Source organism: Cyphomyrmex costatus, unplaced genomic scaffold (assembly GCF_001594065.2).
Source record: "Cyphomyrmex costatus isolate MS0001 unplaced genomic scaffold, Ccosl1.0 scaffold502, whole genome shotgun sequence".
In the NCBI taxonomy this organism is placed as follows: Eukaryota; Metazoa; Arthropoda; class Insecta; order Hymenoptera; family Formicidae; genus Cyphomyrmex; species Cyphomyrmex costatus.
This window is the reverse complement of record NW_017279285.1, coordinates 42,120-65,654: the sequence shown is the minus strand read 5'-3', so window position 1 is coordinate 65,654 and position 23,535 is coordinate 42,120. Positions and strand designations below refer to the sequence as shown.

At 35.4% G+C, this 23,535-nt stretch overlaps 1 protein-coding gene across 5 annotated transcripts in view; it reads right to left on the bottom strand.

Annotated features, from left to right (window-relative positions):
• Positions 1-13,243: 13,243 nt before the first annotated feature.
• The window catches only part of gw (trinucleotide repeat containing adaptor protein gawky), a 38,172-nt gene continuing 27,880 nt past the window's right edge, over positions 13,244-23,535 (bottom strand). For 2 of the 5 annotated variants that reach the window (XM_018545822.1, XM_018545823.1), the window contains exons 6-16: positions 22,976-23,334; positions 22,528-22,843; positions 20,523-21,047; positions 19,971-20,344; positions 19,608-19,805; positions 18,864-19,022; positions 17,555-18,001; positions 17,155-17,478; positions 16,748-16,974; positions 16,297-16,675; positions 13,244-16,181 (exon numbers count right to left, since the gene is read on the bottom strand). In XM_018545822.1, the coding sequence (XP_018401324.1) occupies positions 15,840-16,181; positions 16,297-16,675; positions 16,748-16,974; positions 17,155-17,478; positions 17,555-18,001; positions 18,864-19,022; positions 19,608-19,805; positions 19,971-20,344; positions 20,523-21,047; positions 22,528-22,843; positions 22,976-23,334 (3,650 nt within the window). In that variant the 3' untranslated portion in view covers positions 13,244-15,839. The remainder of the gene's footprint in view (positions 16,182-16,296; positions 16,676-16,747; positions 16,975-17,154; positions 17,479-17,554; positions 18,002-18,863; positions 19,023-19,607; positions 19,806-19,970; positions 20,345-20,522; positions 21,048-22,527; positions 22,844-22,975; positions 23,335-23,535) is intronic. The other 3 variants (XM_018545824.1, XM_018545825.1, XM_018545826.1) reach the window with 3 other exon arrangements.

Sequence of the window (23,535 nt, the reverse complement as noted above, 5' to 3'; positions counted from 1 at the left end):
ATCTTCGACATACAGACGCACTGATTCTTGCATAACGCACGCAAGGCATAAGAAAATCAACCAATCGGAATCTTTTATTTCACAGAAGGAAATGAAGAACCTCGATCGGTTCATTTTCTTATGCATTATGCGTTATGTGTTATGCAAGACTCGACTGTGCTGCCGCCCTATCTCTTCGATTTCTCATTCTTTTCATCTCATTCTTTCCCTCCCCTTTCTCCAAGTTTTACGAATTTATTCATTAAATGCGTGCAGAACACGCCCGGAAAACACGACGCCTCTTAGATAGGTGATACTTGGCAGATATTACGACTGTCCAAAGTAAACAAAACTAATGCACAAGGGAAGCTAATGTGGAGTGAAGATCCAGAAGAACGAGCGAAAGTCCAAGTAAAGTCCTTTAAGATATACAGTCATCGCTTGCGCGATGCTGCGAACGCAGAGATTCTCGGTCGCGAAACCGAAATTGACCGTCTAGCAATCCAGGTAATTTTCTACGGAGGATGATGAGCTCTCACGTTCTCACATTACGGATAATGAGCTCATAACTATTGTTGGGTTTACGTTTATACTTGCGGCAACGTACCATCTACTATCGTTTTACTGTGGCTTACGTCATAAAACGTAGCGTTCACGCGTTCAATACTCGGAGGGTTGATCGTTGGGTGTGCCTACTGAACTTCAGCAATTTCGTAATAACCCTAAATAATCTGCTTGCTCACTTGAAAGTGCAGCGTCTCCCAGACGTCTTACACGATTTGTGCTCTATCGATAAACTTAAAATTGGTCTCGCGAGTCGGGTACAAAACTGGATATACATCGAAAAATAAGGATATAGTAACTGTCGAGCGCAATTCGACGCGCGCGAAGCGTGAAACGCTGCTTCGGAAAAGCTGATCCCATCCCGTAAGAAAATAAGCGAAGTATTGCGGCTTTATTACAGCGCTTCGGAGGTAGACAAAGCGTTGTTCCGACCCGTGAGAATAATGAAGAAACTCTCGTTAATTTATTTATCCTAAACTAGAGTGACTTTTGTACTTAACAATTACGAGAGCTCGAATAGCGCCATTCCAAGTAGTAGAAACGTCAAAATAGTGTTTGCATGTTGGAGACGAAAAACGCGCGCGAATTACGACGATGTAAGTATCGCGGCGGTAATTAGTGTCGATATAATGGTGGTATATAGGAGCAGCAGTAGTATAGCAGCAGCAGCAGCGCAACAATAGTTAGCAGTAATAACCGTAACGATAATAATAGTAATAGTAGCAATAGTGATAGTGTAATAGTAACGATAGCAATAAATAGTAATGGTGACACAGTATAGTAACACAGCAGCGAGAATAATACCAATAATATCATCAGCGATAGAAACAGCGCATCGCGCTGTTAATAATAATAGAGTGACAATAACAGTAGCAGTTTCAATTCCGCGATAAATGGCTTTAATGACAGCCTATGAGATTGCGGGATATCGCGAAGACGAGAATTTACGGGGAAAGCAACATCGTTGAATGTATTCAACCCGATACGCTCGAAATGATTTTATAGAAATGTATACGCGCAGAACATACACTTCTATCTCGTGTCTCCTTCACGTTTCAAATGCATTTCTTTACAGTGGCACAATTTTTTAAAGATAAATATTAGAAAAGACAAATATCACAATACCGTAGGTGTTACCTTTAAGTCATATGATAAATTAAACCTGAAATCGCGATCCTGATATACGACGAAATGTTTCTTACACATAAACTTAAGGTTACTATCACCGACAACCCGAAAGGAAGGGAACACGTTGCAATTGACAATATTGATAATAATCAATTATTTCATAAAGTGGTAAAATGCAAAAAATAAAAAAGAACGGAAGGAAAAGCGTTAATATCGAGCAACTGTTTACGCATAGAAAGGCTGTTATGTACGATGCGAACGTCAATCGATATTATTTGCACGCAATAATTTCACCGCTGATATTTTTTTTTTTTATTACGGGCGACGAAATTATTACACGATATTACAGAGCATCGCTTAGTCGCTTATTCGAGGTACACGTCTTGTATGTAAATTGCATCACGCGAATATCACTTCCGGGTCATTATTGTCGGTAACGGTATTAAATCGTAATTCCTCCTTCCCTCGAGATCCAGAACGCGCAGATTAGCAAGACTTCGGTTTAATTAATTGGCGTCGATCGGGCGTGTTCGCGTTAATAAATTCGATCAGTCGCGCGCGATATTGCCTCCGAAGCGGATTGTGTCAGTTTTTGGAAAGTAATTACCTTTAGAAGTTTACGTTAAATTACATAGACAGCCATTAGGTTACACAAAGTGCTAAATTAGACAGCCATTATTGCTAACATTATTATTATTATTAATATTATTATTAGTGTCATATAAGGTATTATTATTATTATTATATTATACTTTTATTATTGGGAAGGTAGACGTTTTTGACGCGATTTTATCTTACGGATAATCTTATACTTCTATAAGACAAGAAATTATCTTATAGATTTAATAAGCTTTTAGTAGATACACACAATGAGACCGCCTTGATAACGCTTACGGGCACTTATAGATTGCATCGAGATTGTTATTACGGAACACAAAGTATAATTATCGAGGATAGCAAAAAAATTACTACTAAGCAATAAATAACTATAGAATTAATCTGGTTAGTACTGATATTATAACTTCATTCGTACGATATGATCGAATAAATAAGTAAATAGCGGAAACATATGTACAGGAAATTCTCGTTTTAACACAAAGCGCATTATCGCTTTCGTAAGCGTTTAATCTTATTGTGATTCACATTTTAATTGCTGTCACTTTATAACATTGTCCATTTCGCGAAACTACGAAATTAAATCTTGCGTAAATCAGAGGTATCAATAATGATAAAGTGAAATGCATTGTGCGCGATGGAAAACGGCATATAACGAATCGTCTTATAATCATTTACATTTTATTGTAATAAAAACAAAATCTCGACATGTATCAAATTTGTAATATAAAAATAAATTAGAGTTTATTCAGATTCGCGACAATGAGAATATATTATTAATCACGTAAAGAATAAAGATTATACAAGCAGTCAAGCACAATACAAAACAGAATTATGTTCTTGCAAACATCTTTCAACGTTTACATAGATATTGTTTCTTAGGTCGATAGAGAGGATATGGTACTTTTTTGCAATATATGATTATTTAATGTACAATTTCCTTATATAATTTATAAAAAACAAGATGTATATATAAAGCGTTTCCTAAGTCATTTATAAAAATAAACTTCAGCGCAAAACATCAATAAAAAAGAAAAACAGAAAAAGATTACACAGTGAATTTGTGAGCTTAATATTAATATCGAAATAAAAAAGTATCTTATCATCTTATTAATTTGAATTCGATTTACTCAGAGAATTCGCATCTACGAACGGAAGCCTTAAAAATAATTTAAAAACGCCGAGATCCGTGAAAAAATAAAATTTTATCTTTCTTATAGCTTAATATCGAAACAAGTATTTTGGTCGTAATCTCAGTCGATTACACGCATCCAAGCAGAAATCTTATAAATAATTTAAAATCGCGAGGTAAAAAAGTAACACCTTGTCAAAAGAGTATTTCTACACGAATTTCTTTAAATGCCCTCAAATGAATACACAGATATTTTCCAATTACTGTTAAAATTTATTAATTATTACACACCTACCACGATCTTAGTCAATAGTTAATTTATAATCTTCAATCGATAATTAATTTAATATCACGTCGCACTTTAATACGTATCGTTTGAATTTTGGGTTTCTTTACTCGGGTCCTTACGGTTATCTCGTTCGACGACGCGAATCGAGTATCGATATCCTTTGATAAAGCACGAAAGATCACTTGGAAAGAAAAATCAATTAGAGTCACGCGTTATGATTTCCCGAACAAAAGGAACAGCAGAAAAATTAATTAGCTCACGTGTCCTTCTCGCAGTGAGAAGACTTTCAGTAAAGTCACTTGAATGGATTACGAGAAGAAATTAGGCGATCTAAGATCTACTGTGTCAACGTATGAGGATCTAGTGCGGAAAAACAGAGATAGAATCAAGGCAGACTCGGCAGACACGATGGCGAAAAACTATGATGACTAACAGAGCGTTACGAGCTACTTACGATAAAACGATTATACTTTTTTATACAATATAGAAAAATAAGTATGAACGCTTATGGACTAAGATGGCATGTGACACACTTAGAATTTTGCAGACTATTCCTCACCCCCGGGAGCGACAGCCGTCTATATTTTTCAGGGGGGAATTAGGCTGAAGACACCACCCCCGGTTAATATGAACGAAACGAGGTAAAGGCAGGAGAGTCAAGGGGACGGGCAAAGAGCACACTGTTTCGATCTACAGCGGAAAAAACATCCCCAACGATGATCTCTACATGTCTGTAGTGTTTTATAGCGCGATATCGTAAAGGGATTTCTCCTATCGATGCACGGACCCGTAAATAAAACTCGTCACAAATCCCTGTTACCTGCTAAACGGACGATGACAGTACATACGTCGCTGGAAATATACGTTCATGTTTTATACACGCAAAAAAATTACGAGATGTTTTATAAAACCCTTACCACCGGTTTCAGGTACATCGAAACACAGCAGGCTGCAGCTAATTCTATGCAGAAATGTAAATGAAATTGTATTGGATATATGTATATATGCGTAGAGCATAAAAACACAATTAGCGGTGCCAAAGGCACGTTGCTACAGTTAAGAATAAAGTCTAAAATTAACTTATCCATGAATAAGACACTATTTCGCGTTAAACACGCGCGCGTATTTAGAATTGATGCAAAAAAAAAAAAAAGAAATTAATAACGATGATGTGTTTGATCGGCTGTCGCAAACATTTTCGACGAATTTCGGGAAGAGAAGATGAATGAAAAATTACAAGTAATTTTACTCGCGCGGTTTTACCTCAACAGCCACGCTTTATCTTCCGTACGATCGACACGTTGCCGTCGATGACAGCGCGACGCAGCTACTGTCGCGTTGTACAGCGTATCGCAACTTACGATCGTAGATACGATCTCGATACAGGGAAAAAATCACTTCATTCGGCGGTATACTAAACGGTGAACACTACAGCGTACACAGACGTGCGTGAAATTACGAATCACGGATATGTAAGTAGAACAAGACTCTTTAAACTTAAAGTTGCACTACAATTAATTCACTACACTCTTACAAAGATTGAGATTGAGTGGAACAGAAGCTCGCGAGAGCACTTTTACAACCTTCCACGCGAGAGCATAGTACTTTTGCCCAAAGAATGAAAAGAAGTGGAAACGGGAGGAGGGGAGGGGAAGAACGAACAGAGATGAAGTCCTTAAGAAGACGCACCCCTTGGATTCTCGTGACGATAGTTCCCCCGATAGTTATCTACCTTAAAACGCGAAATTACGTTGCATACCTCTCGGTTTCGCACATTTTGGTCGTTTTCTCTGTCACACGGGTTTCTTTTTTTTTTTTTTTGCATTTTTCTCTTTTCTTTATCCGTAAAATTTCCGAACACGTACACACACTCCCGGATTATCTCTTACGTATATATGTAGAATTCCCCTTAAATATATATTATAGATATACCTTATTGACTAACGCGAAAAAAGAAGGACAAACGCCAACTATACTCGTTAGAATGAACGTCTGTCTTATCGGACAAGACACGAGAATATCACATTGCAGATGTATATGTATGTGTAGGTGTATGAAATCTGTAGGTATGTTAATTCCTCTTCTTTCTTTTTATCTCCTCAATAACGTCGCTTAAGAGCTAAGGAGTTCTTATATCAAGTTTTACACCCCTTGTGAAAGCGGGCGTGCAATGTGTGCGTATATACGTGCGAAGACGGTATACGGTGAATACCGATCTTTATCTTTTCCTTCGTTCTTTATCAACTTTTTCTCATTTTGTATTTTCGATCGATGTCGCGATCGATTTCTTCGTCGGATTTCAGTATATCGATAACTGAAAACAAAATGTGATTCACGAAGATTATTGCAGCTCGAGAAATCCTATATTAGTTTTTTTTAAGTTGATGCTCCGTGTCACACAGTTTAAATACAAATTATTAAGCTAATGATATACGCGTTCGAGTGAGAAATAAGTAATAAGTTTGGTAGAGGACTCCGCAGTGGGTCTTAAGAACGTTCCGTTCGTATGCGAGACACTTTAATGCCTAACAATGTAGATTAATTTTAATCTCGACTCAACTTATGTTTCATCCTTTTTTAATTCTTTTAAATAGAAAAAGATGGAAAAAGTTTATTTAAAAAAAAAAGATTGAAATCAACTACATTGATATAAAATTGGTCATAAGCGTTCCTCCCTCGGGACAAAAGTTTGGATTAATCGCCGATTAAATTATGCAAATTGTAAGCAACACATTTGAGTCTTAATTTTAATCTCAAAACACAATAGATGTTTTAAGTTGTAAAATATTAGCCAATTATAATCGAATATGAGACTAATCCAATTATTAGTTGATTTTTTACAGCTTAAGGTTTACTGTATTGTGTTTCGGGATTTATGCTTTATTGCCCTTTTTTTGCTTTTTGCCAATATCCGATCTCTAACAGCACGAATACTCGATTTTGCGCGCGAAACATCTGGAATAATATTTCGGGCAATATTGTGTATCCTCATTCGAGGGGAAGAGACCGCAGTGACTATTTCGTCCCTCAATACCAAAGTTGGTGGAAAAATCTGTACCTCTCTATAAACTGCGAATGTGTCGTTTCCTTCCAATAGTTCCAATGTGAATTTACGACACGCCGATCGATGGCGTAATGCTTGGACCGATCGCACGGTTTTATGATTTATTTGACATCTTTCAATTTCTCGCCTGTAAAGAGGTTTAGGCTGAATTATGTTCGTTTCGTATATATTTAACAAAATATATGATAAACGAAGATAAAACAAAAATAAAATAAAACCGATAAATTTAATCTAAAACGTTTATTTTTACAAGTCCACATGAATAGGATAACTTAAGATATTTTTTTATAAATCATATACTAATGTAAGATATTATTTTACTAGCTCAACGTACAAGATTGCATCTACTGTTCATTTTCATACACAGAATATTCAGTCTCTAATACTTACAAACGATTCTAGTTATAGTAACGATACGCATGTTTCACAATAAAGTTTGATTTGTACGCGAAGACTTGAATCTTTTGAATATATCCATCTGCTACAAATATTAAATAAACGCATTGCGCAACATTAGGTTCACACGATTAAATCGATGCCTAATGTAATTAATGAGTAAAAAAATTATTACAACCCAATGATATCACATTAAATTATGTGCAGCTTATAAACATGAAGCCTGAAAAATATATAAAATTTACAATATAACTTGAAATGTAAAATTTAATAAAAATGCTTTAAAATGATATAAATGTAACAAGAAATTGATTTGGATGCTTTTCAGAGTATCCTATTTTTTAATATGTTAAATGCTGATCGAAACCTTTTTATGCAATTCTTAAAACATTTTTTAAGACAGTATTAACGCATTGTCTGAAGGACAGTAAAATATTCCGAGTTTTCAATTTTGATAATAAATCTGTAAATGTTGATATATTATTAATAAGCCAAATATTTTAGAAAAAGTGGAATATTTCACGACTCACAGATAATGTGTTAAAATAAACCAATCACAATTATAGCATATGATATAACCTACCTATAATTCTACGATGCTAACATAAGATTATTTATTAAGCTCTTAGATTTTGTATTTATTTAATTTTACATTCATACCTATTAGTCATCTAATTTATAAATGTTAAGGCATACAATGCGCGTCCCTCGGAATTCGAATAAATATCGCAATCCCCGATCGTGAACACAGTTTTCAAGTATTATTCCAGTTGTTCGCAAACAAAACAGGATATTCAGTATCTCTCAAAAGATATTTAAGTGCTATTTCTTCAAAGTAACTGTTTCCGCAGAGAGTGATTCTTTTTTTTTATGTTTCTAATAAGTACTTCAACGTGTCTTTTAGTCGCATAGGAAATAACATGGTAAACTTATAACATCATTGATTTATCTACAAGAATTTATATTAAAAATATAATACCAAATAAATGAGGAATTTGTTCTGTATGAGCGAATATGACAAGTGAGACTAGAAATTTCGGAACATAATTGTTTATATGTGACTATAAACAAGCATCGTAAATGATTTTGAGTTTAATATCACCGGCTTCGAAGTCCGATTATCGATATGAAATTAATATCATAAATCTTATATGGATGTGTACATATGTTTGTGAGTGTAATGCGTCCCAGGTATAATACTGTTGTCCAGTAATCGAACGACCGGAGACAAAAACTGGAAATCTTGAATAATTTTATGTATAAGTCAACGACTGAAAGAAATACTTTGCTTGAAATACCAAACGCTTCATTAACTATCGTTCAAATCTTTTTCATCAATCTCTAAATTCTCAGAAAATATTCTCAGAGCTTGTTCCTAAATTCATCTTCTATAAATTATCTGCTTGCCAAACAATTAACCGATTAACGCTAATCTCGAATAACTGAATTTTCTCTTCTATATCTATGGAACAATAACATCCGAAGGGACTCGTTTAATTCATTAATTAGTTAACTGTTGACAAAGTTCAACAACGCAGGACTATTGATTGATTCTCTTCACAGGATACTTTCGTATTTCCTGTTCTCGTCGTATTTTGTTTGGACGTAAAATTCCAGTGTACGATACGAAGTGGAAACGAAATGCACTGATACTCTATATATATACATATACATAGATATACGCGATACTAAATTAATGACTCAATTAGTAGGAAACGCATGGTGCGAAAATGCAACACTATTCGATACTCAAGCAAGTTGACTAAAATAATTACCGACATAGTTCTCTAATATATATAGCATATATGACAAATATAGTCGTGCGTAAACAGTGCTTATGCAGTGACATATGCAATTATCTAAAAACACGGACACGAATCGATACGTACAATCAGTAGACAAGTTTTGGAGAGGACAATTTCCTACAACCTGGGATCGATTTTCGGGACTATTGCAAGCGCGACAAAATTTTCTTAAGTAAAGCGCAATTACTATGGCCATTGATGTGAGTGAATTTACTGGATCTTCCTTCATCTTCTCGAAAAATTAAACCAAGCTCTTGTTTTCATTATAACAATTATTCATCGTAATTCATCATAAAACAGTGTTTCTGAAATAATTAAACGTAGTAAGTAAACAATCTGCTTGGTTTCAATTTTATTACACATGTGAATCCGATTAGATTTTCAAATAGAGAGAGCGGAACCTATTAAACTACTCCTGTTCATAATACACCCTATAAACGTGATCTAATTGAAGGATTTTATTTCCAATGCACTTCGAGCGACTTGGGGTCTAAGATGAATCAACTCGCACGGGAGATGATCAGCCGTGATTGGCTACAGCCACTATCGCCTGAATCAATTATGGTCCACGATAGATCCTTGTTACGTAAGTTGACAGTACGACATTGTGATATTTCCGTAATAGCTAATACTGTACGACAGCTAGTTGCCATTGTGCTGTAGTACGCTAAGCGGTATGATATAACGCGATAATACCGGTCATAGAAAATCTGAGATATAGATATTCTTTTTTTCTTCTCCTTACGGACCATAGCTACATCTCGAGATCACGGCTGTAGAAAATCGCGACTGTCACGCGCGACTCTATCGAATGGATAAATCGCTTTAACGACTGCCGCAACGATAAAGCCGTCGTCACGTGGAAGGAAATACTCGTCTAACAACGCGATTTCGACATTGATTCCTCGTAACGATACTTAAAAAATTACATTAGAACGACAACGGTCATCGTCACAAGTCAAGCTCTATAAAAACGTCAAGCGGAGAGCGCAATGATCGATCTTACATAGTTATATAACGCACGAAAGAAAAAGGGAAGGCACACACAAGCGAAGATTATCGTTCGCGTAGAAAAAGAAAGCTGAAAAAGCGGAATGATGGTGTAACGGCAGTGCAATATATTCTAATTAATAATTAATATAATTCTACAATTAATATAATTCATACAATCTACAAGTGGCTTCGAGAGCTATTGCACATGTGTTATGCACAACTATTGCGTGCGATATAGCGAAACATTAAAATACTGTTATATACGATTATTTGTACCATTATCATTACAAATTGATATGAAGCGATTGTCGCTCCGGCTATAAATGCAAACCTTCTTGTTTAAAACAATTGCGGTTGAAAAATTACGGGATAAAATCTCGACTTTCCTCTCTATCGAAATAGTATCTTATTGATATCGTTGTTTCGATTATTACAATACAATTTATAGAAGGATTATTTGCGTTATCACATACGACATGCTTTGAGTAACGATACTTTTTCTGGAACATTCGCTTTTCAGTATTATTTTCTATTCACAGAAATATCAATACAACGAGCAAAATAGATATTAAAAAGCACTGCCATTCCACGATCATTTTCTTTACTTCAAAGTATCTTCGGCACAAAACAAATATCCTATGAGCTACAAATATTTTGCTTTAATGTAGTAAAATATCATGACATAAAATTAGAGCATAAAAAGTCAACGTAAACATGTTTCTAAAAATTAATTCATTTTCTCGTATGTTTCAATTTTTGTAAAGTCGATCAATATTATAAACAAAAATTAAACGGTATAAACTATACTCAATATATATATGTACAAATTAAAAACTAAATTAAAAACTGTATGTGAGTCTCATACTATCAAAATGATACGAATTATTTACCCTTATGTCTCTCCGATTTTATCGAAATACTTTTCTTTTCTTACTTTCTGTCATTTTTCCATTTTTTGAACTGCTATTAATTATCAATAAAACTTTTATTGTTGTTTTGTACCAGCATTTGCAAAGTATGTGCGTGTGTGTGTGTGTGTGTGTGTGTGTGTGTGTGTGTGTGTGTGTGTGTGTGTGTGTGTGTGTGTGTGTGTGTGTGTGTGTGTGTGTGTGTGTGTGTGTGTGTTAACAAATTTAGTTATTATCTTACTTCTGCTAATCAGTCCATTTTCATCAAATTTAATTATCATCTCGTAATTATACATTATGTTTTATATGCCTGTGTCGGTATCAGTGTAGCTGTTATGTGTAAAATGTATTGAACAATGAAAGGCAATGAGAGAAAGATTAAAGTCAATTTGTGTTAAATTATAATTAAGCGATCTGCTACACGCGTCAGTATTATTAAAATAGTTACCGTTTAAAAATTGCAATTGCCATATTATTCCCTTATTACCTTATCATCGCATTAAAAGTGTGTATTGCGCGCGTACTTTTTAACACGGTATGTGAATGTGCAGTATTCTTTCGCACACACCTAGTGCGCGTTTCATACAATTTTATTGCGACGATCGATCGACTATATTTTAGTTAATTATATACACTATATATACGCACAAATTTCACGCACGAACATTTACAAGTTGACTCTTGATCAGTTCACTGACTCCTGATTAGTTGACCTTTATATTTTTCATTTAATTATTATTATAGATATTATTATTATTATATATTATTATTACTGTTATTACTTACGTACGCGAAATTGAAATTTATTCATTAAACTTTATAGTATTAATATTAAAACCCATTGAATTATACGCATTGGATTACTCATTATTCACACGTAAGAGACCCTAGACACCTAAATATAAATACCTTGGCTATCAATCACTGTTATCACAACAAATTATGTAATATTAGGTTGTCCGATTTCATCTTGGCTAACTCGGAGAAAAGTTCTCCTTTGATTTTCAAAATTAACGGCCTTTCATACTTTAAATATTATTCAATCCCTTAATTAGCCTTCCTTATATTGTAAATTAGCATACGCTAACTTACTTTGCACTTAAAATATTTACCGAGGCAAAGAAGAAAATTATAATGAAAACGCATGTCTGCAGGTATTGAGAAATGCAAACGAATAATTCGCATATTTCACTTTCATACCACGGTCCATTGTGAAAGCAAGCAATTGGATTTTGCTTTTACATTTCGTTTTATGTTCGTTCCCTCTATTTTATCCATTATAACCGTTCGTACGTTCATTGCATCTACTTTCTTATTGACACCCTCTCTCACTTGCCTCTCATTCTACCTCATTCACTCCATCGCTCATTTCCTCTTGCTTACCTGCATTCATGAATTTAAGTCTTCAAACATTTATATTCTAATTCTAAGTTTACATCCTTAAAATCTATTATATAGAACTGTTAGAACGTCATTGTATATCTTGCCCCATTTAAAAATGCCTATCTTTCAACTAATTTTTTTTAAACTTCTTAAAATAATTATTTAAAGATTTTTTTTTCATCAAATTCTATAGCCAATTTTCGTCAGAACTTATCACCCATAAAGACATCATTGTTACTTAGTTATCAATATCGGTAATTCAGTAATTATAAATTTAAGGTATATAGCATAAGCGTGCAGCATAAGTTCATATAATAATTATCTTTATACGTAATACACAGTTTATTCCGCATATTCCCACTCTATTTATCGCACACTGCTAATTTTTGTTAAGTAAAATGTAAGGAGGCGTTATACCATACATATACATATTATATACATATATGTATGTACAGGGAGAGGGGTATGTTGTCTGTGTGACTATATAACATAGTAATGAGAGATTTATGAGACTTATATCGTATCCTTGGAAATAGGCGATTACGCAATTCAAGAAGTATACATCAATTAATTTTCAATTTTACATTTAAGTTTCATTCGTCTTTCATCTGAGACTTGTAACTTTGATCTTAAAGGCAATTGTGTGTAGTACGAAATTTATTTTCAATTAAAATATATCAAATATGTTGAATTAAAAATTTATTTCCCACTGTCTTAAATACACCAACTTGAAGGAAGAGGCATAACAGACGAATGGACTATTATCCATGGACATGATAAATGAAGAATTAATTGAAAAATTTAAGCGATCACATTGCCTTACTTTCATCATATCCTTAAATACTACCATCTTAATACTACAATCTGCCTAGCCTGTATTATCGCTTAAAAATTCGTCTTCTCAATTTGCGTCGCAACCTATTCTCAGGAATACGATACAATTATGTACAGAACGACTCGCATAAGCAGCGCTTCCACTACTTTATCTTTTTTTTTTCGTTTTTTTTCTAGTATTGTTTTTGCAGGGCAGCTCATATAAGTCGTCATAATCGTATCGTCGTATTCTTTACCACTTCCACTTGAACCCTATTTACGCTATTTACGCACAATAATTATGAATAGCTTAGATTATGCATTCTTATGAAAATATTAAAATTAAACATTACGCATGACAACACTGGCCGACAGAGTCGAAGCGACGTGACCGGCGGAACCACGCGGATTTCTTATCGTGCATCCTCATGAAGAACCGATGTATCCCGTCAATCCGTGAAATATATGATTTTTTGATGATATCTCTTACGAGAAGTGATCTCTCGCTCTTTTTCCCTCCTCTCTTTTCCTCCTTGGAAGGCAACAAATATAAAAGTTCCTAATGTTTTTTTGATTTACTAATATGCTAAAGGATATAGTGGTCCGATATCCGCGAGGATCGACCGATCGCATGGAAGCAGCGGAATCATTGTCGACCAATGCTACTATGTACGTTTCCTTAGCTTGGCGTGTTTGACATTTGCAAGCATGCAGGTACAGTCATGCGTGGCAAATGTGTATGATCAGCGTGTGTGTATATGTAATTGTTCACTTTTATTGCGCGCGTCTCGCTGAACAGCGTCCTGTGATTGTTTCTTTTTTTCCTTCTAGTTTAATTTATATGCTTACATAGTAACATATATATATATATATATATATATATATATATATCTTTTAATCTTTTTCTACTTCTTTCAGTTCACGAAGGAAAAAAAGCCGTCTCTTTCACGTCGTTCGCGGTTGCGCCAATGATTGATCGCGAAACGTTCCCAAAACACTCCACCGACACGGAGAAGCGGAAAGTAAAAACAAAACTGTTGTGCATGAGTAAATAACGGTTCGCTTGTTCGTCGTTTGGTTATCAGTCCGTTCAGGTACCTTTGACGTTGAAGAGAAAAACTAATTTAATTCATCCTAGACCGAGCTCCGCAATGCGCCCGTAATAAATGCCATACATTCGTAACATCGCCATTACTCGCGTTGCGATCTTACGCGGATCATTGTGATCATTCTTCGAATTCGCACATCACTAATGAGAAGCGTAATATGCTACGTACCGATAATCAGTACGTAGTGTCCATTACTCATCTTCATGTTTACTTTAATGTAAACCCAACTTTTAACCGCTTTATTAGCCATTTTATCAGCACTTCTCGGTCTTCTCTTGTTCTCTAATCTTCATCTCACCGTTTTTCCCCCGTTCCTTCTTTCGTATTTCTTCTTTTTTTTTTTTTTTTCATTTAAACTCTACGTTAATAAATGGTAAAGAGACACACTGGACATTGGCACGACAGGTGGCATCTAGATTTAATATAGAATAAAATTTACGTTATTGCGATAACATTTGGTATCGTTGCGTCGTTGCCCAGTTGATCTGATATCCCTGCATTCCTCGTTTCTTCCACATTTGTAGGGGGTCCAGAGAATGCAGTAGGGAGTGAGGGGGAGGGGAGATCGGGACAGAACACCAGGCAGCGACGTCAATGCTTGTTTTTTAAGGTTTCTTTCTTTTGATTAGATTGATACAGTCTACGTTTGATACTCGCTGCAGTCTTCAGAACTGTCCAGCAAAAATGGAACACTCTTTGACCTGATCAGAGACCCTCAGCCGATAAATCTTCATTGAAAAGCGCCCGCCATTCATAGTAAAATGACAAAGAGCGCGGATAGTTCTCTTTCTTTTTCTTCATCTTCCTTCTTCTACGCGTTATCTTCAGATTAGAAATTCTTACTAGATTGGCTTGGAACGACGAGAACGCCACTTCGTCGTTATACATCGTGGCAAATCGCACGCAATACACGCACCATTATATTAATAAAGAGACCGTTGCAGTTGGTCCAACTTGATCTTCCGCAATCCGTAAATCTCCTCGGAGTAATGACGCGACCGTAAAATTCATATTTGCAAGTACCTTTTTTTATCGAATGTTCTTTATGAATGTGTTATGTGTGTAGAGTGTAGTTTGTCATGTAAAATTAGATATTTATCGCACGATTTGGCTGTATGCCGCTGCGATTTTTTTTTTGCTTACGCGTGTACTACTCAAGGCGGATACGAGGGTAGTAATTCTTTTGTTAAGTAACTCGTTATAGTAATTGCGTTTCTTAGCAATATAATTGACGTTTCGTGAAGACCTCGTCCGTTTCATTCTCTCTCATTCTCTCTCTCTCTCTCTTTCCCTCTCTCTCTCTCTCCCTCTCTTTCTCTCTCTCTTTCTCTCTCTTTCATACCATCTCTATCACTCTCTAAACTCCCCCTCCCATTCCCTCATCCTCTCTCATGTTCATCTTCTCTTATCATCAACGACTAACAAGCAGACACATCTCGTATCCGCTTTAGCCAAAGACACTGATCAATACATGATAATACTAAGATATACAAAATGTAACCGTGTAATCTTAAAGGAATGAGAGGCGGGGATCAGAAGGGAAGTAATACGCATTCGATCACGAAGTTTGCGTCAGCCGAGCTGCATATCTGGACTTGCATAATAAGCAAGTAAATTTTTCAATTATCTGACGAGATTTCGGGCGGATGGCCTCTCGTTCTCTACATCGACTCACCTCCCAAAAGATCTCCCGGTAAGTACGAGTTAAGAGAACTGGGAGTTGCTCGTTGCTGATCACTGTTGTCAATTCCCGCGTTACTCCACAGGGAATTGCTGGTGGGCGGAGCGCCCCAGAGTTGACTAGAGCTGCCTCCCCATGTATCGGGCGGCGGCCCAGCTTTATTAGTTGGTCTAAGGCCCCAACCGGCTCCTCCGGAACCGCCGGCCTGCTGCTGTCCGCCATGACCAAGTTGCTGAAGAATCGCAGCAACTTCACTTTCTGCAGGCGACTCGGCGAATATCGTTGTGTTACCCAGGACGCAATTGTTTAGGGCTCCCTGAGCCTGGAAAGGAAAATCGATAATCTCGTGAAATATTTCAATTAAGAGAGGACTAATTTGTTAATAAACAAATATTAAACATATAAGAATTAAAAAAAGGTGTGATAAGCTCTGTTACCTTGATTGCTTCGTCGCGAGAGGAATATTTCGTCAGAGCGATTCCATGATTCTGATAGAGACGGAAGTCTTGAACCGGCCCATGTTGCATACATAATGTTTTCAAAGTAGAGCCGTCGATTTGTGGAGTAAGATTCTTCAATAGAAGCCAAGTGGACATCCAACCTGAATTACTGACAGTGGATGACTGGAGGCCCCACGAACTAGTCGATCTACTAACACTTCCTAAGCCAGCTCCCCAGCCATTGCTCGCATTCGTAGCTCCTTTACTGCTCAAACCAGGAGGTGGACCGCGTGCTTTGCTCATCGGTGCACCCCACAGTTCCGAAGTCACAGCAGTAGGTGGAGGAGCGGATTCTCCCCATGTATTTTTGGAAGTGCTGTAATAAATTAATTTTTTAATAAAAATATAACAATATATACATAATATATCATTAATTTAAAACCATTACCTAGTAAATGCACTAGGTGTAGTAACTGGTGGATTAAATGTCCATGTAGAATTACTGAGACTTGGGATCGATGTATCAGGATTAGCTGTTTGCGGTGGCGGTGATGTCTTGCTGCTCGATGAAAAGATCGTGTCGGTATCCTTGATAGTGGCCAGGGATAACGGAGAACGTACAACGGAGCCGGGAGTGATGCTAGGATCATCCTCGATGCTTTTTATCTGGGTACCCTAAAATGAAATGAAATATAGGTGGACCTGGATAAGCTTTAAATACTAATACGCTGCATTTATTATATGTAACAATAATTTGCGCGCATTTTTATAAATATATTTTATGATCATTATTTTCTTGCATTTAAGTGACATAACAAATATGAATAATAATTGACGGTATTGGAAATGGATTACCTTCCATGGTTTCCCTGGTTCAAATTCTGGTACGAGATCAGTATATGCAGCACCACCTGGTTGCCAATCCTTTCCATCGGTTGAATCGCTATTACTTGGATCAGGCCAGCCGCTATCGCCGAGTCTTGAAGACCATGTGCCGTCTCCTTGGCCTAGCAAAGGATTCATATTCGGACTGCTATGTGACTGAGTCAAACCACCAGGTGTTGTAGGCGGTTTACTCGTAGTTCCGGGAGCACGAGAAAATTCATTCGATACCAAATCACCGTCCTTATCAAGTGATGGTGGCAGCTTCCATTGATTCAATCTTGATTGTTGCTGACTCTGTCAAAAATAAAAATATCGATTATATACGCACATACATCAGGATTTCACATCTGTTATATATACTGATACGTACAACCGGAGGCTCTTTGTTCATTGATATATCACTGAAACTATTTTGTAGAGCTGTCATTGGATCGTGTACGGAAGATTTGTAATATTCCGATGCCTGCGATGGAGGAGCCGGATGTTGCTGTTGTTGTTTCATGTATGTTGCTTGCTGTACTGCAATTTGATTTTGCAAATTGGTGATCTGCTGCTTGGTTTTCGTGATTTGAACACTAATTTGCAGCGCTGACTGATTGCTTCCTTTCATTGTATTTTGAACAGCATGTTGTTGATGTAATTGCTGCAAGACTTTGATTTGCTGTAGCAGTTGATTCAATAACATCAGAGTTTGAGGAGCCAACGGTTGATTTAAGATTTGATGGTTTAAATATCCTTCATGCACAGCTAGTTGAATTTGTTGTACGAGCATCCGCAATTGTTGCGTGCTTGGCTGATTCTGTGATGCACGAGATGCCTGAAAATTAATTTTATCATTATTATCATTAGCATCATCGATGATAATCTTTATTAATTAAATTGGAAAAATGAAATAGATATATACTTATATTCTCAAATTAATATGAGTAATTACATAAAATAACCAATAAAATTTTATTTTATGCAATATATTGTTATATTCGAAAACCTAATAGAGATATACACAACTGAATGTAGATTTGAGCTTTAATATTACAAAAACATGTATATAATTATACATCTATATGTTCTCTGCATAAATTGGTTTAGAAATTAATTAACAGGTATAGTATAATGGATAGATGTATATAAAGAGTAACAGAATTTTATAAACCAAATTCACCTTTTTGATATAAAAGTTGAAGTAATAAAATTATGAAATATGAGCATCATTTACGTAAAACACATTCTATGAATAACCGATCCATCATAATTGGAATATATTTAGAACTATAATCTTAACTACAGAAAATTAGTAATACATTATTAGTAAGTGACTGACATGCACAAAACAATATAAAACACAAATTCATGCATTCACAAATCAGATTAAACACGTACATAAACATAAACTAATATAAGAAATCAGAAAGACAGTTGGTCTTTTGGTAACAAAATTGTCCTACAAATTTGTGATCTAATAAAGTTACATATTTAATCCATAAATATGCCTGGTGTAAAATAATCGTATAAAGAATACCAATTTTTTTATTTCTTCGTATAAAAAAATAATAAATAAATAATAGATTCTTATTTGCGCCGAAAACCCGAAATGCATCTCATCGTACATTTCTTGCAACCAATAAAAAATAAATACAAAAAGGAATAGATAGAACTTTGTCTCGTGAAAGCTTCTTCACCTGGTTGAAAGGAGGTTGTGGCGTATTGATACTTGGCTGTTGTTGCTGTAGTGGAACAGCTGTCTGTTGTTGTTGCTGTTGTTGAAGCTTGAGAAGACTAGCACTGGTGACAGAACCACCTACGCCTCCACTGGTTGCCCCACTGGGCACTCCGCCACCCTGAGTTAAATACAAATTATACCCCACGCCTATTTCCTTTCTGTCTCCTCTCTCAAATTAATATAATATAATAAAATGTTCTTCAAACTTTAATCATAACTAAGATTTTGTATTTCTTTCCTCACATTCAAGTATTTTATATCTCCGCTATTTGGGAGCTATTTACAGTTTCCGAACTTATATAAAAATATTGTATACAAGTACTTACTACACATAATAAACAAAAACAAACACATAAAAAACAATTAATAACTATTCCACATTTGTGTTCTATAGCCATTTCAATTCATATTTTTAATTCATCACTTTTAGCTAGTACATACTGTTAATTTATAATAAAATGCTCACAAAATGTACACACGCTCAATCATTCATTAAGCAATTTTTACAAGAACCACGCGCTATTATCAATTATTTCAGCTTTATCATTTTCAAAATCAACATTTAATGAAGGATTACTATTAATGAAGGATTATTTAAGAACTTATTATATAAAATCAGTGTATCTCAAAATATTGTTTAAAATCACAAAAACTTCTTTCTAGTAAAACCGAGTGCTATTTAAGAACAATTGATCGAGCTTACCGGAGGGAACGACATCTGTTGTCCGACATGATTGAATCGAGGATAGGCTGGCGTAGTAGTCGCTTGATGAGTCGGATCATAACCTGAATGTGTCTCGTGACGTCTCCACTGATCAACAGGACGTATTTGATTGAGAAGTTCCAATGCTTCTTCTCGGTTCATTTCTCGATTTCTTAATGCTACCTCGACATCCTCTTTCTAAAATTTAAGATACTTAGAATTAATTTTATTGTCTTAAGAATTAATTTTGTGCCTCTATATATGTAATTTAAATATTGTTAAATTTTACATCATAATACTAATTATTAAATATTAAATAATAAATCAATCAATTAAATAAAAATAAGAGCATACAAGATATACCTTAAATCCTAAATCGCAAAGATAACGGAACTCCCGACTGTTCCAAATAACTTCTTTTGTTAAGGTAGGTTTTGCAGGATGTGCCCAGCTAGGAGTTGGATCCATATCAGAATCGGTCCAGCTACCGGCAGGTCCCATAGGCTTTGGCTTATGCGCAGTTGGACCACCCCAACCTGGATTTAATGGAGGTTCATTCCATGTAGCCGGTGTCTTAGGATCGTCCCAAGATGCAGTATCATGCGGCCCGTCTGTCCATGTTCCATTGCGTCCGCCTGGAGCTCCAGGGTGGCCCCACATGGGATTACTCACATCCGGTTTCATTCCAGGTTGACCTGGCATTCTATTCTGAGGCATACCTGGTGGACATTGCATACCTGCAGTAAAGATGTATATAGATTAGTATTAAATAAAAATAAAAATATATAAAAAATAAATAAAAATAAAATTTCAAAATGAAAATCAATTATATACGTTATACACATTAATTATTTCTTTCGATAAACTTTACAATGAAACAAATAATAGATTTCGGAACGCTTCGCAAACGCGTACCTCCACGAGCCAAATTCGGTGCAGGTATATCCTTCCAATGTGAAACCTTGCTACCTGGCATTGCACGCTGATTAGCAGCTGGATTTCCCCAGAGGCTAGTCCCATCATCATAATTGGGCACGTTACGTCGTTGTGTCGGCGGCGAGGGTTCTTCCCAACCGGACGGTTTGCCGGGCATAATGTCCTTTGGCGGTTGTGCGGCCCATTGATTCATGTTTGACGGATTAAGCATCTTGGCTGGCGGACCGGATGGGTGTTGGTGACCCATCTGATGATGAGGCGGTCCAGGTGGTTGACTCCACATGGCGTCCGCATTCGCACCGTGTAACCGTCCTGATATTCCACGTGGATCACCACGCATGTCCGCCATTCGCGGATCACGTGCCATAGGATCCATTACACGCATATGATCTCGAGGATCTAAGGACATACGGTGATCCCGAGGATCACGCATTTCTCGTGGATCTACAGACCGTAAGTCCCTTGGATCTCTATGATCTATTCTGGAATCGCCCCAATTGGATCCTGTTGCAATCAACGTTTCTTGTAACCGCAATTATCTTCGGCATATGCGATAATTATATCGATTTATAAATCATTTTATTTAAATATGACATGTATTTGTTAATCTGCGTTAAATTTATTTACTATTAAATTACAATTAAAAAATATACATATGCAGATTACGAGCATGTAATAATCATTTATAAATCGATGTAGTTTGATTTTGCATTGCAACTAATCATAGATAAAGCTATCAATATATAAATTCATATCGATATTGTTCAGTAAAAAGTTTTTTATGCAAGTGTAATAAATCACACAAATTAAATTTGTTACTTTCTAAATCCAAAATTATAACCATATACAAATGCATAAACATTTACAATTTTATATAAATAATTAATATAATATACAATTCATAAGATATAATAAAATAAAAATAGAGAAAAAACTAACATAGATAAAGAAATGATTATATTTCTATTGTACTGTTGTTAATTCTATGCACATATTCAGCTTAGGGTGAAAGCATCTAATAATAGCACTTTCATATAAAAAGCGTATTTCCATATAAACAGTATAACATTTTCTCAAATAATAAGAGCAAAAATTACTTAAAATTGATAGCACTTGCGAAGATACATGTGCAAAATCAAATGAAAATCACTTGAATCATATCCCCAGTTTTTATTTTGAAGCTCTGTGAACGCCGGAGTGTTCTATTCAATTCTACAGGCAAATATATAACATACACTTACACTAAACATAAACCGCAGCTGAATGTGTCAAAAGCATAATAATATAATTAATTTATTATCTTGCATTACGTTCAACTGCGCAAATACAAGTGTAAGTTCTGACATACACTTTGTGGCCAATTATATATGATTCAAAAAATCTACAAATATGGAACTTTGTTCAGTATACCCTAATGTGTCGATCAAATGACAGTATGCAAAATACAGATATATTACTTTATCAGTTACAGATTTCTTCTAAAATATATAATACTTTTCTCATAGTACATATGTATATTATGTATATATTTTATTCATTTTGTACTTTAAGATATGTTTGTTAATTAAAATGTTACTCTTAAAGAGAGAGAGAGAGAGAGAGAGAGAGAGAGAGAAAGCAAGAAAAAAATGTAAGAAAAATATTAACAAACTTAGGTAACATTTCCTTGTGCTAAGAATAAAAAAATAAAAAATACTAAAAATGAGAACGACATAACGTATCGTAGTATATAATAGTATTCTCTCTTCTATATTACCTACAGTTCTACTATAAATGTGTTATGACAATTGAATAAGACTCGGGTTTCTGAACATAGTCACATAAAGAATACGTTAGCAGTGCGCTAACAGGCATATTACATTAACTAATATAAGATCAGAAAAATTAAGGAAATTTTTCAGTCAAAATAAAAAATTTTGAAGAACATTTTGCCTATATAGATCTGGCATATCTCCAGCCTTCACCAGCCTACCTCCCCACATACCGGCTTGGTTACCGGCAGCACCAGTCCACTGAGTTGCGCTCGGCTGGGATTGAGTTGGTGCACCGGTCCACATGTTGGATGAATCTGCCGTTTCGTCATCTTCGCCCCAAGTGCCACCGATGTTAGTCGCGGGAGTATGGCCCCACGGTGTTTTCGTTTGCTGTTGCGGCGGTGGCTGTCCACCGTTACGCAGATTTGCCTCCCATAAATCGGTACCATTGTTCACCGGAGGTTTCCATATCGGTACACCATCCTTAGTTATGCTTGGCTCAGGAGATGTTGGGACATCCCAATTTGTATCTTGATTCACGTTTTGCTGCACAATTATAAATCATTATCAAAACTTACTACTATTCTTCCACGTGAAAAATTATTTAATCAAGCAATAAAGACTCAATGTTATACTTAAAAAAAATGCATATAATCATACATATTATATTTTACTTACACAGCCCCAACCATCGTGACTGAAAAGCGCTTCTCTCATTGTATTGAGTTGTTCGAGTTGTTGCTTCGTAGACGGATTATTAGTCGTTGATGTGTTGCCAATGCTTACAGCTCCTTGGGTAGGATTATTGGATTGATTGTTGTTCGCGCTTGAACCTGAAGATTGCTGCTGTTGAACGCCACTACTATTATTATTTTGCACTGATGGATTTTGCCCAAGACCACTTGGGTTATTAGATTTTCCCTGAGACCATTGGTTGTTATTCTGATTCCCTTGGGTAGGGTTATTTGATTGAGACGTTGGCGGACCAGATTGTTGATTCGATTGTTGATTAGGATTATTAACTTTACTCACATTACCTAATACAAAAAAAATTACAATTGTCTTTATAAATAATAGATAAAAATAAAAATTATATTCAGAAACGTTTAACAATATTTTTCTAAATATTATATGTATATATTGTCTATGCAAATCCAAAATATCCATGTATTTTATTATACATTTAGACATTATTTTGTAATATTAATATCTTAAAAATTTTTGAAATAATTATCTAA